At 34.1% G+C, this 13,987-nt stretch overlaps 3 protein-coding genes across 6 annotated transcripts in view; 1 reads left to right on the top strand and 2 right to left on the bottom strand.

Annotated features, from left to right (window-relative positions):
• Positions 760-1,210, bottom strand: LOC104703048 (putative defensin-like protein 298). The gene is made up of 2 exons (XM_010418980.2): positions 1,113-1,210; positions 760-1,025 (listed from the first exon to the last, which is right to left on the bottom strand). The coding sequence occupies exons 1-2, from the start codon at positions 1,159-1,161 to the stop codon at positions 760-762; spliced, it is 315 nt and encodes a 104-aa protein (XP_010417282.1). The 5' UTR covers positions 1,162-1,210.
• LOC104703047 (two-component response regulator ARR12) lies at positions 6,432-9,386 on the top strand. Its single transcript, XM_010418979.2, has 6 exons — positions 6,432-6,558; positions 7,030-7,182; positions 7,360-7,743; positions 7,821-7,897; positions 7,993-9,018; positions 9,112-9,386. Exons 1-6 carry the CDS (start codon positions 6,432-6,434, stop codon positions 9,184-9,186), a joined length of 1,842 nt encoding a protein of 613 aa, XP_010417281.1. The 3' UTR covers positions 9,187-9,386.
• LOC104703045 (CHD3-type chromatin-remodeling factor PICKLE) overlaps positions 10,040-13,987 on the bottom strand; it is an 11,928-nt gene continuing 7,980 nt past the window's right edge. For 3 of the 4 annotated variants that reach the window (XM_010418976.2, XM_010418978.2, XM_010418977.2), the window contains 10 exons: positions 12,880-13,027; positions 12,683-12,785; positions 12,465-12,539; positions 12,265-12,329; positions 12,081-12,157; positions 11,493-11,623; positions 11,049-11,388; positions 10,834-10,966; positions 10,687-10,760; positions 10,250-10,606 (listed from right to left, as the gene is read on the bottom strand). In XM_010418976.2, coding sequence (XP_010417278.1) covers positions 10,250-10,606; positions 10,687-10,760; positions 10,834-10,966; positions 11,049-11,388; positions 11,493-11,623; positions 12,081-12,157; positions 12,265-12,329; positions 12,465-12,539; positions 12,683-12,785; positions 12,880-13,027 — 1,503 coding nt within the window. Of the gene's footprint in view, positions 10,607-10,686; positions 10,761-10,833; positions 10,967-11,048; positions 11,389-11,492; positions 11,624-12,080; positions 12,158-12,264; positions 12,330-12,464; positions 12,540-12,682; positions 12,786-12,879; positions 13,028-13,987 lie in introns of all 4 variants that reach the window. The other variant, XM_019227951.1, reaches the window with a different exon arrangement.

Below are 13,987 nucleotides of genomic sequence, written 5' to 3'. Positions count from 1 at the left end.
ATATATATATATATATATATATATATATATATATATATATATAAAGTAAAAAAAATAACATAGATTCAAGCCACTGATTTCTTACCATTTTCTACAGATATTTACGAGAATGATCTTCAAAGGTGATTTTTATGTGGGTGGAGAATTGAAATGTTGGTCAAAGAATCTGAGTGTATAGAATCACAAATCCCAAGTTTCCAACGATGATTAAAGGTCTAGGACAAATATGAAAGATGTCCAAAACAAAACACGGTTGGACCTAATGATTATTATCACGTAAACAAGTGACTATATATAGAGCAAAACTTACACCATTGACAATGTAGGTGAATCCTTTCCCGTCTTCCCCTCCTCGTTTTTGTTTTCTGATGTCTACATGTTACCAACACAAGAAATTGAGAATAAACATAAAGAAATGCAACACTTGTTCTAAGAAAATAGAATATTCAACCACGGTGTATAGAGAAAAACAAGAGAAAATAGGTAACATGCATGAGAAGAAAACTTCTCACCAAAACATTAGCGTTTGCAGAATTTATTTCTATTGGTTTGATTCCAACATGAAGAATGGCTAGGAACTCCTCTTTATATATGTTTACCAGAGAGTTTCATCAGAGCTCTAGGTGCTATAATTTTTGTTTTTATTATCATTGTTAACTATGTATAGAGATTAGTATTAGTAAGAAACGATTTTAATAGATCAAACTTAACTTTAAATAATTAAATTTTGGATATATTAAGATACGTAAGTTGAACATGCTAAGGCAAACAAATACATTTGCCTCCAATGCAAGCACGTAAACCGTCCGGGCATTGAGGAGACGCAAAACAATCAGAGACCATCTTACATGACACAGCAGTCTTAACATTCATCGAATAAATCTGTTTGACGCTCGGACATTGGCATTGTTTGTTCACACATTGCGCGCTTCCGTTCGAACATCGAATTGATTTGCACTGCTCTGATGTCTTGCATGGAACTATCAACTGAGCTTCAACACTTGGAATACTCGCCAATAAAGTATCTGTTCATTTATTACAATTTGATATAAATCAAGCTATGTTTCTAATCGATTTTATTTATATAAAACATGAAAGAAATCAAGACTTACATGAAAGAAAGAGAGCGAACAAAATGAGCAATGTTGCCTTTGATGCCATCTTAACTTGAAATCTTGTGTTTATTAATTTAAAGTTTAAGATTTTTTTTTTTTTTTTTAATATTTGTTTGATAATGTTTGCTTAGGTTTATAAACTTGTAGTTGGTGACAATATTTTTATATTGTGTGTCTGAAGCATGAAAGGTAACTTAATTGGTGTGTTGACTAATTTTATTAGTGTTGAATATCAAAACATTGAATTCAATAATAATTTGGTACAATACCTTAAAAACCAAAAAAGAAAAAGACAAAATATCAATAGAAAAGATACCATTCCAAAATTTGTTCATAGATTGCATAGAAATATATAATGCATAAATAGACAAAATTTTAAATATTTACTTTTTATTTCCAATTTTCCTGTAAAATAATTATAAAAAACTTAATTTCTTAAACATTTAAAATCTATTTAAATATTTATTTATTTTATTTCCAATTTTCCTGTAAAACCTTTAAAAAAAAAACACTTATATATTACCGTTCCGACGTTTATAAACGCCCTCCTACTTAAGATAAGTTCCTCCCTCGCCTTTATAAAATGCTATTTGAATCATACATAGTTTCAACACTTTTTTATACAACTTAAAAGAAAACAAACAGTTCAAAAATACAAAATATAAGACATCAAAACAAACCAAAAACAAAACCAAGAGATAGAAGAGAGGACACATAAGTCTGAACCACGTGCTAAACAATTTGAAATAAAAACACTGAGTAGATATGGTCCTTCTTGCATTTTTGCGGTTCATCCATTTAAGTCACCTAGCCGATAAGCATTTCTCTCTCGATTGATAATATGGCTAACCCAATCAATCTATCTTGGACGACACAGTATAGCTCAAATAATTTTCTATCAACTTCAGCTTATAAAGCTTCTCTAGGCAGAAGAAATTGACACTAGAATGATCAATAATAAGTTTCTATTCAAAAACTTAATTAACCACTTCAATTCAGAAACCTTCCATTATTCCAAAAGATGTACCACTTCAATAGGTTTCTTAACTTCATTTGGTAATACTTCTCGTTAAACGTTTAGTTCATAATCGTATAGTTATATGTCAGAGTGTTCACCATGTTTAAGGGATGATTCAAAGTTCACATATGATGCCATCAAATTTTCATCACTTGCATATGTCAATTTCTTTAAATTAAAAATAAATCTTTTGGAAAAAAAAAAAAACATAAATCCAAAAGTTTGTCCATGCCTTTGACACAAAAGAAACTAGAGCTTCATCTATGAGTGTGAAGAAGTAATTAATTTTAAAATCTTCCTTCATCGATAATTTCATATCCTCAACTTTTCTGAAACTACATCCAAATACTTCGTTTTTCTATTGATCATCTTCTATTTCACAAGAAATTCAGCTTCTATATATCTATAGCCTCTACAATTTTTACAACCTCAGACTTTGCTGCTTTCTCGAATCATGTCACTATAATTTTGAAAACATGAAACGAGTCTTTTTAGCTTGATAAAGCAACACCAATAATACTTAACCGTGTGTACTAATATACTACTATTAACCTCTCCTACTTATATCTCGTTTTTCTACTAATATACTACTATTATCTATTAACCTCCTAAATTATTTTAATTTTTTTTCTTTCTTCTCCGTACTTGACACAACATCAATCAAGAATTTACGCCATGAACAGAATTAACTGATCTAAGATATTCAACGCTAACTGATGATACACGTCTCAAAACCGAAACTGACGTACCTATTGACGGACATGTTGAACCATTCGTACTAGACCAGATTGCTTAGCAAGGTGTATTTCATCCCAACAACCAAGTTCATCCCAGGAGTAACCCAGCCCACGTCGTTGATCCATTAAGGTGCCCAAAAGGCCAAAACACTGAAGATCCACTTAACATATGGTCCGACCCGAAGTCACCCGAGGATCAGCACGAAGCCATTTAAGGACGGTTTCTATTTCTTTGATCATCTAGGTGCACCTCAATATCATATTTGGAAACCTGGAGATAATCTCTAGAGACTTATCTACACGTCTTAAGGTGTACCACACCTCGCTCGATCAGGCATATCAAGTTCGGACAAGAAGTGACTCAAGGCATATCACACTTGCCATTTTTTGAGTTGCGTTTAATCTCCAATGGTCATATTTTCTTCAGCTTGGCTCAAGTTTTGATTTGGAATTTAGATTTTAGATGACTAATACTAAAATAATAATAAAAACTACATAAAACACATGTATACACTCAAATCACAAGACTGTTTTCTCGATCAGAACGGCCCAACTTAAATTGTTGCCTAAAGCAAAAACCCTGACATATGTATAAATAAATAGATATATAAACACATACGCACACACAAACCCAATTTACAAACTTTTTCATCAGTTCATTTCTGGAGCTAATAATTGATTGGGATCTTATTTTGCATCCACCAAACTTGAAGGCTGAAACATTGGGACCCAACACAAAGAATCATCGCTGGCCAACATCTAATAAACTTTGTTTTTTTTTTCTTGTAATATTTTACTTCTAAATCCACTTACTTTAGTGTATCATTGAATAGTATAAAAATATTACAATAATTGAATTAGCTTATGTTTATGGACTATAGGATTGATAAACAAGATGTTAATATAAAATTTATTTCAGTCCAAATAGATTTCCGGGTTTTATATTCAACAACCTATGAATAACATGCATACGTACATACATTGATGCATGCATATATGTATACATTCATGCATGCATATATGTATACATTCATGCATATACGAAGTATATTTGTATGATTGATAATAGTCAGGATTTTGCATAAGAGTTTTCTTTTGCTACGAAAAGAGGAGAAAATTATAGTATTTTAATGACATGTAACTTTCATGTTTATTAATGGGAATTACCGAATTAGAGAGTGAAGTCGAACAACTTTGGAGAGCTGCGGGATACTTAAAAAGGTTACAATGATAGTGGGTGGTGAATCATATGATGATTATGTTATCTAATGTTATTAAATATGCTAAATATTTTTTACATTATAGCTAAAATACAAAAATTATAACATATATTATTAATAATATTAAAATTTGGACATTTTGAGGAAATGGTTTGAATTTAACTAAAAACTTAACATCACTTCGAATTTTGGTACGAGAAATATTGATACTATCTCCTATAATATTAAAATTTGGACATTTTGAGGAAATGGTTTGAATGTGTCGTCGTCAAAGAGCTCATGACAAAAAGGAATTTATTGCCTGCATTTTTGTAGATATTTACACATAATTGCTCTTAGATTATTAAAGAATATTCCTTTACAATTAATTATAAATTTTCAAACATTTCAATTTTAAAATTTATTTTAATTACTTTATAACATATTTAATTATTAAAATATAAAATCATTAGATTTAAAACGTTTTCAAAACCGGAAATTATTCACCTATTAAAAAAATTGATTACTATTCAGATATTTAAAGTTTCCAAAATAAAATTATCACAATAATCATTTTTATAGAGAATTAACTTATTTAATACCATTGGTATAATATTTCACGGGTGAAACATATACTTACACAAAATTAAAACAATTTCAAAAAAAAATAAAAAATCTTGCATAGATTAACAAAAGAGCAGGTTATACATATATTTAGTTGATACATAATAGTTTATTCTAAAAATATTTTCACGGGTTATAGATATATATTTTAAAACAAATTTGAGATCCTAGAAAATAAATTTACAAATAACTCTAATTTTATCTGTATATATTTATTCCGCACAAGTGTGGGTTGATATCTAGTCAATTATTAAAAGTGATACTAAAAAAAATATTATTATTTTTCCTTTGATCAAACACCACAATATTTTTTAAAATCCAAAAGTATACAACACTCGTTTTAGTAATCGTACGAATCGGTATAAATTTGAAACAAATGCTACGACAAGTATTTTAACAGTGATTGCATTTTCGGAAAATAATTTAAATTCGTTCGTCCGTTTAACAGTTGGACAATCCTAGATTAACAAGAATCAAAATGTATCTCCAGAGTAATGATGCGATATAAATGAGATTAAACCAAATCTTCTTCTTAAAACACTTTCCCATCTTTACTGGTTTTTAATTTTAGCACAATTTAGCTGCAGAAAAGTTAAAAAAATACTAATGTTTTATTTGTTAAGAGTTAAGACTAGAGGGAATGATACTGATTCCGGTTCAGTAACTAAACCCGAAGGGTGACATTAGTAACATTTTTGTGAAACAAAAAAGCAGTAGAAATACATGTACCAATGTTGGGGTTAACCGGGAGTTCTCCTAATTTAGTTTGTTTCATTTCAACTAGAGTCTGTTTGATTTGTTAATTGAATGAATATTCAAACAGAACCGATCCAAACTTTAGAGATATCGAATCCAAACCGGTTTATAAAAATATCTGAACAATCCTGAATTTATGTAAACCAAAAATCAGTACGGAACTCGAAGTCCAAAAATATCCAGAATATAAATTACGAGAGGGTTATTGGTTCTATGATTTTAATGGATTTGGTAAAATAGAAGGATTCAAATCCAAGGATAAAACATGGTATTTCAAAATCCATGTGTTTTGATTTTTAGAATTTACAATTCCATGTGGATTTAGAAATAAGCTCTCCAATAACAGTCTCTACATCTTTTAAAATATTTGTTATACTTGTAATAACTGAAATAAAAATTACATTTATAAACTCGAACATTCTATATTTTTTTTGAGTAATTAGAAGATTTTTCAGATATATATAGGGTACATTTGAGTATTGTGTTTAACAAATACAAGAATACAACCAAAACATATTCATTTTCCGGTTTGGTTTATATATATATGGTTATGTTTCAACGATTCTTTCTGAGTTTCCCCATCAAATGTTTTTTTATTTGTAATAAAAGAACAAAAGATTAATACAAAATAATAAATAAATAAAAATTGCAGAAAAAGTGGATTGAGCTTAGTCTAAAGAAGATGATCACACACAGTCACACAGTTTTCTCATAGCCATTTATAGATAGCTTAATAAGATTCCTTTTTTTTACTCTGCTGGAAAAAAAAAAATCTTCCTCTCTCTCTAAATCTAAATATTATATTCTACTCTCCCTCTCTCTCTCTCTCTCTAGACCTATTCATTTGAGAGTCATTGTTTCGTCGACGTTCTTGCACATCAAACCCAAAAAAAAAAAAAAAATTCCCACTTTCTCTCTCTAACTCTTGAACACTTTGCAAAAAAAAAAGTAAAAAGATTTCGTTTGTGGGTGTGTTGAAAAGATGACAGTGGAACAAAATTTCGTAGCTTTGGATCAGTTTCCTGCAGGAATGAGAGTTCTTGCTGTTGATGATGACCAGACTTGTCTCAAAATCCTTGAAACTTTGCTTCGTCGCTGCCACTACCATGGTTCCTCTCTCTCTCTTTCTATTTCTTGATTTGACCCATTTTTGTTTTCTTTTTTTCTTGGATCTGTTCTTTATTTTTTTGTTAAGATTCAGTTTGGATTTTAATTGTTTTCTTGGATCTGTTCTTTTTTTTTTTTTGGATTTGTGTTTGTTTGACCGACCACACATATGTGGAGTCTTTGAAAGAAAAGGTGGTGATTCAAAATAGCTCTATGACTCTATCTACCTAACTACATGTATACACACACACACACAAAAACAAAATCTACATAATGATTCAATTTTTAGATTTTTGTAAGATTTTGGCATTTGTCAATCCCAATTTTTGTTATGTGTGTCTGATCTACTCAAATCTTAATTTTTGCTACATCCTGTGTGTGTCACAGAGAGAAAGAGAGAGAGAATTGAAAATTTTGTCTTCTTTAAACTTAAAAACTGAGACTTTATGTATGACTCTCTGCTGCTGCTGCAGTTACAACGACGAACCAAGCACAAAAGGCTTTAGAGTTATTGAGAGAGAACAAGAACAAGTTTGATCTGGTTATTAGTGATGTTGACATGCCTGACATGGATGGTTTCAAACTCCTTGAGCTTGTTGGTCTTGAAATGGACCTACCTGTCATAAGTAAGTCAATTATTATTTCTAATTTTTCTCTTATTTTTATTTCATCCTTTTTTATACTCCTTAATGACTACAGGAAAAAGTTTTGATTTTTGTACCTCATTTCTTGTAAAGCTTTGATCTTTAAGACTTGGTTTTGGTTTTTATGATGATGATGTCTTGTTGTTTTTAACTCTGCAGTGTTGTCTGCGCATAGCGATCCAAAGTATGTGATGAAAGGAGTTACTCATGGTGCTTGTGACTATCTACTGAAACCAGTTCGTATTGAGGAGCTGAAGAACATATGGCAACACGTGGTGAGAAGTAGATTTGATAAGAACCGTGGGAGTAATAATAATAATAATGTTGGTGAGAAGAGAGATGGATCAGGCAATGAAGGTGTTGGAAATTCTGATCAGAACAATGGGAGAGCCAATAAGAAACGTAAAGATCAGTATAATGAAGATGAGGATGAGGAAAGAGATGATAACGATGATTCGTCAACTCAAAAGAAGCAACGTGTTGTTTGGACGGTCGAGCTGCATAAGAAATTTGTTGCAGCTGTTAACCAATTGGGATATGAGAGTAAGCTTATTAATGTGATTTGATTGGTTTGTTACCCAACACTCTATTGCTGGTTTTAATGTTTTTTTTGATTGCAGAGGCTATGCCTAAAAAGATTTTGGACCTGATGAATGTTGAGAAGCTCACTAGAGAAAACGTGGCTAGTCATCTTCAGGTTACAATGAATCTTTCATGTTTCTTTAAGTGTTAACACTGAAGTTTTGCTTTTCAACCGCGAAAGCTTTATTCTTTTGTTTGCTGTGGCTGCAGAAATTTCGCCTTTACCTGAAGAGGATCAGTGGTGTGACTAATCAACAAGCTATTATGGCAAACTCTGACTTACATTTTTTGCAAATGACTTCTTCTCTCAATGGACTTGACGGTTTCCACCACCGCCCGACCACTGTTGGATCCGGTCAGTTCCATGGTGGGACTCCCGGAATGAGACCTTTCCCTTCAAATGGGATTCTTGGCCGACTCAATAGTCCTTCGGGTATCGGTGTCCGCAACCTTTCTTCTCCTCCTGCAGGAATGTTCTTGAAAAACCAAAATGATCTCGGAAAGTTTCACCATGTCTCATCACTTCCTCTTAATCACAGTGATGGAGGTAACATACTTCAAGGGTTGCCAATGCCTTTAGAGTTCGACCAGCTTCAGACAAACAACAGCAACAACATTAGAAACATGAACAATAATAACAAGAGCATTGCTGGGAGCTCCATGGCTTTTCCTAGCTTCTCTACACAACAAAACTCACTCATCCGTGCTCCTAATAACAATCTCGTGGTTCTAGAAGGTCACCCACAAGCATCTCCTTCAGGCTTCCCTGGACACCAGATCAATAAACGTGTGGAACATTGGTCAAACGCTGTATCCTCATCGACTCTTCCTCCTCCCCAGACCAGTAATAGCATTCATCATCAGTTTGATGTCTCTCCATTGCCGCATTCTAGACCTGACCCTTTGGAATGGAACAACGTGTCATCAAGCTACTCTATACCATTCTGTGACTCTGCTGCCAGTACATTGAGTCCTCCAGCCTTAGATACAACAAATCCGGGAGCTTTCAGCAGAAACACAGATTTCGATTCAAATGCAAATGTGCAACCTGGAGTCTTTTATGATTCATTGCAGATGAGACAATCAGGCAACTACGGTCCAACCACTGATGCTGCTATGTTGAGTAGTAACCCGAAGGAAGGGTTCGTCGTGGGGCAGCAGAAGTTACAGAGTGGTGGATTCATGGTTGCAGATGCTGGTTCCTTAGATGATATAGTCAACTCCACAATGAAGCAGGTGTGACATTAATTAAAGCTTTGTCCAAATAGAAAGCATTCTGATATGATCTCTGAGATTGTGTGAATACTTAACTTACATTGTGAATGACAGGAACAGAGCCAGGGAGAACTATCTGGAGGAGATATGGGATATGGTGGCTTTAGTTCACTCAGAACATGCATATGAGAGAACAAACATTTAGACATAAAACCAAATATCATCTTGTGATTGCTTTTGTCTCTTTCTTTTCTCATCTTTTTTGTGTATTGATACTGTAAACTATTTGTTTTCCCCACTGGTTCTAGCAATTAGGACTCCGACGAAGAAATAATAAAGAAAAGAATTCATAAATAAACTTTTTTCTTATTATAATATATAGTTTGTCTCTTTGTATAGCTCTGTAGTTTTTTGTATCTGTAATAATTAATAAAAATATCACCAGCCTATGAAGAAACAACTCATAGATCATCACCCCTATAAGAAAAAGTCTAAAAAGGTGAATGATTGTTATTCAAGATAAAGTGATGATGACGAATTTTAAAGCAATTGAGATTCCTTCGTACACTCAAAGCCATTATTTTTAAGGTCAACCCACGTTTGCACTATTATAACATTGCTAAGTTATGTATGTTAACAACTTAACATTATTTAGTTCTGTTTTGATGATTTGAGTTTGGTATGATTGAAAAAAAATCTAAATATGGGACGAACCAGAACACAGTGATTCGTTTTTTTTTTGTTTTTATGATAATTTGAACACACAGTAGTAATTCTTGAGAGTCCGGGTTTCATGTGTCACAAATTCAAACAAAACCAGTAACTAAAATATATGCATTTGTATCATTAAGCCAAAACCAAAACAGACAATGTTTACTGGAAAAGAAGCTTGAGATCCATACCAAAACTACTTTTGCGTAGACCTTCGTTGATATTTTAAATTAGATTAGAATTAGAGACAAAAATTAACAATTTGAATCCAAACTTAGTTCTAAAATGAGAAACTGCAGTTTCATGACGGAAACTTTGGAGCAGGAACAACTTTCTAAAAATAGATAAACATTAACAATATCAAAGTTAGCCTAAATGTTTCTCAAATATTGCATAAAAGCAGAAACTAGATTTGAGGATCTGAGTCTTACACAAGGAAGAATAAATCCATACATCATAACTTAAATAAAAGACAATAATAACAGTTCCTAATTCATGACCTCTTTGGTCTTTGACTCTTTAGATACTTTTACCAGTTGAGTCAATCCACGACCATGTTCTGTGGTTTCTCTTCTTCTTTTGAGTCTTCCATTTTCTCATCAACATTTCCACTAGCTTCTCCAATGATCTCCTCTCCCTCCACCACATTCAGGTCGACGCTGCCTCTCAACGGTTTTGTTTCTTCGGCCGTCTCCTTCATCTCAACATTGTTTAGGTCTGGCTTGGTGTCGCTTTCATGTGACTTCGATTGATCAGATGGAGCCGAAAGGATTGTGCTTATGTTACCACTGATAGATTCGAGTGAACGGAAGCTCTCACTTAGCTTGCTACTTGGTGGTTGGTTGTTTACATATGCTTGGACTGACTCACGAGCGTTCTCATCAAAATCTTTGCACATCTGGATAACCGCAGAGAGATTAGAGTAAAATATACCGGTTCAAGACATTAACCTTCCAACCAAAAATAAACACAGCTTACCTGGTTATAATGTTGAGCTATTTTAACCCGCGCCTGGTTGTTGTCAACAGCAGCCGCCATCATTTCTTCTGAAGCTGCAGCGAGATTTAGAGAGCTCACATTAGAACCAACAACTCGTTAAATAAAGAAACTTGTCATGGAACTTACTGATGGGATCAGTCTTAGGAAGTCCATCAAGCATTTCATCATCGACCTCAATAAAGCTAACTCCCACTGTGTCAGCGACCTTTGGTTCAGCTTCGGGCTCTTCAGCAGGAATAGATGATGAGCCACCAAGTCCCTGCGACCAGAGATTCAATCAAAGTTAAACAACTCAGTGCAAGACATGTGAATAACCAACACTGCAGATCAACACAACATACATAATACTCCTCTGCGTATTCATAATTCAACGCCTTCTCCAAAAGTAGGACTCGCTTTTTCACAAACTCAACAAGACGCCTCTGCATGTCCCGATAGTAGAACATCGAGTTTACTTGGGCCCCATCAGCAGAAGCATTATTGTTCCCAGTATTACCGCTTCCAGGATTCTGGTTAGTCTGTGCTCCCGGATTGGTGTTTCCACTACCATTCTGCCCCTGCAAGCCAGCTTGTTCAGCAGCAGACAAACTTATGTGAGGGAAGTTCAATTCTTTGCAGATAAGCTCTTGGATCCCCAACTCTTTGTCATCAACAATAGCTTGCCATCGTCCGTACCCATGCCTAAAGATTCAAATTTCCAGTGAAGGAAAAGAACATGTAAGCACGTAATGGAATATCATGAGAAAAGAAAACTATTCGGTGAGAACAGTGGTGCAGGTTCATACTTTAAAACAGCACGTATCATTATCTTGTCATGTTCCTCCTTCCAAATTTTTCCACTTCTCAGTCCTGGGAATCTTTCAAGGATGCGGGAGGGGAAAAGAGGTTTCGTTGGATGGTCTTCTACAAATTTCACCTGTCAGGCAAGAGCACCAAAAAGAACATAAGCAACACAGGATCAAAACTTCGGGGCGATAAGCTTAAGAAACAAAACGACAACAAAAAGAAAATTTTACAATAGGTTCGAAAAGGCAGCTTCCTTTATTTCTAGACAAAGTGACGGAAAACAGAGAAAATGAAGCAGAACATAACCAAACGTTTTACCACAGTAATGCACACAAAACATCGTAGGTCTTAGATCTTAAGAGTGGTTTAAACATATAATTACTGTACTGAAAAATTGGTAGGGACTAAAACTATAGCCTAGAACCAACAAATACAAAAAAATAGTGCCATCATCTAACTCCAATAACAGTACAACATAGATACAGAAATTCCAATCATTAAGTGGCAACACTGTGCATTGGCTCTCATAAGACAACTCATAAAATTAAATAGAGAACTTATTAAAGGATTACAGTCGACAGAATCACCTTATCCTGTACTAGCATCAGAACAGCAATTCTGATTAGAACATCTTCTATTCTAAGCCCTTCCTTGGGCACGCCATCTGCAAACAAAGACCATTATAGTAATACATATAACAAGTTAACAGGAGAAGCAAAAATCACATTTAGAGAAAAGCAGTAAACATTAAGAAGATCAATTATCAGTCACCTGAAAAGGTTGGAGAATTCTCGTCTATGTCTTCAGCAATGTGCTTCAAGAAGATTACTCCATACCTGAGAAAAGTCATTAAACAATAAGTTGATGAAATAGGATTAAGTCTTTTCATATGAATAAACCAGAAAGTCTTCTAATTGTGATGCGCTTTTTTTTTTGTAAAGAAGCAAAAGAAAACATATTAAAGCCCATACTCTTTTATTTCGTCATAGGTCTTCTGCTTTAAGCGAGGAACAAACTCCTTCCAATCATAGTTGCCAACTCCATACCTGCAATTTTGGGCCATTCAGAAGAACTTGTAAATCATGTGCAGGGCGAGGCTGAGGATCATATTGATGCATCGGGAGACAAAAGTGTAAAATTTAGACAGAATAATTTATGGTGTCCAAATGCCTTATTGGAAAGAAGATACCTCATCAACGTCTGCACAAAAATGGCCCTTTGACTCTGGTTGAAACCCATTACTCTGAAAGATCTCCCCTCGCCTTCCATCAAAGGAGTTGGCTCCGAGTTATCTACAGAAAAACTCATTTAATAAACTGCACACACTTTTAATATCACTAGTTTCAGCTCCATTCGAATTAAAGAAATTCAGAGACGTGGTAATACCTCGACCCCTTCTTCTGTACGGTCGTCGACCCGTTTGAACTCCTTGTCCCGCTGCTTCACCATCTGTTGACTCGGCTTCATAACTTTCATCTCCATCAGAGCTCACATCTTCCAAACCAGCAAGATCATCTTCTTCAATGGATACCAACTATGAAAATATCGCATATAAGAATCAGAACAGCCTTTAATAGAAATGATATGAACTTATCAAAGTAAAATAGGGAGTGAAGCAAAACGTATTTCTTGCAGAAGAAATCAGAAGACTATAGTTACTTGAGCCTTTACCAACCCCAATTACTTGACCCAACATGAAAACCCCTAAGATCTGTCGAAAATATTGATAGGACAAGGGCATTTAGTGTTTACTGGATACAGTCAACTAAATTATTACTTCCTGAATTTAGCTACTTAAGGAATTCGAAAGGGAAAAAGTAGGAAACAGAATAAGAAAGATATAAATGGTGAATAATCAAATCCAGTTATTAATATGATGCCACAATTGTACAAGGGGGGTCAAAAAGAGACTAAACCTGCTTGCGACTTCTCTTCCTTTTCCCAAGAGCATTAAGCTCCTCAGCCTGATGCAGCTCAAATTTATCTTTTAACAACTCTTCCCAATAACTTGCTCTATCAGAATTGCCTGCTGAAGATTTGCTTTCAGCAGCGACTCTCTGTGCCTCTAATGCGGCGGCCTCATTTTCATCTATATACTCAAAATTTGCCACCTAATATACAGGAAGATCACAGGAAATCATCAGAGTTAATGACACTACAAAGATACCGGACACCCTAATCGCATTCAAATAAAACAGCAACACTGGAAACAGCCTCATGTTCCAGCTAAGTCTAAAGACCAATCAAATAAAAAAATCAGGCTTCAAAGAAATGTAACCAAGTCAATAAATTGGCTCAATCAACATCATCACAAGTATAAAAACGGACTAGTTTTCATTGAGTTTATGGTGTCCTCCATATTCAGACTAGTTTTCACTGAGTTTGCTTTCACTTTGAGCCAGAACGAAACAGTCAAGACACTTTCTAAAGACTGTCTATACGCATCAAAACGGACTGGATTTAATTGCATTGATCCTCCAAACTTAGCAAGTAA

Source organism: Camelina sativa, chromosome 7, assembly GCF_000633955.1.
Source record: "Camelina sativa cultivar DH55 chromosome 7, Cs, whole genome shotgun sequence".
NCBI lineage: Eukaryota > Viridiplantae > Streptophyta > Magnoliopsida > Brassicales > Brassicaceae > Camelina > Camelina sativa.
The sequence above is the reverse complement of the archived record's forward strand: the minus strand, read 5'-3'. Positions and strand labels throughout refer to the sequence as shown.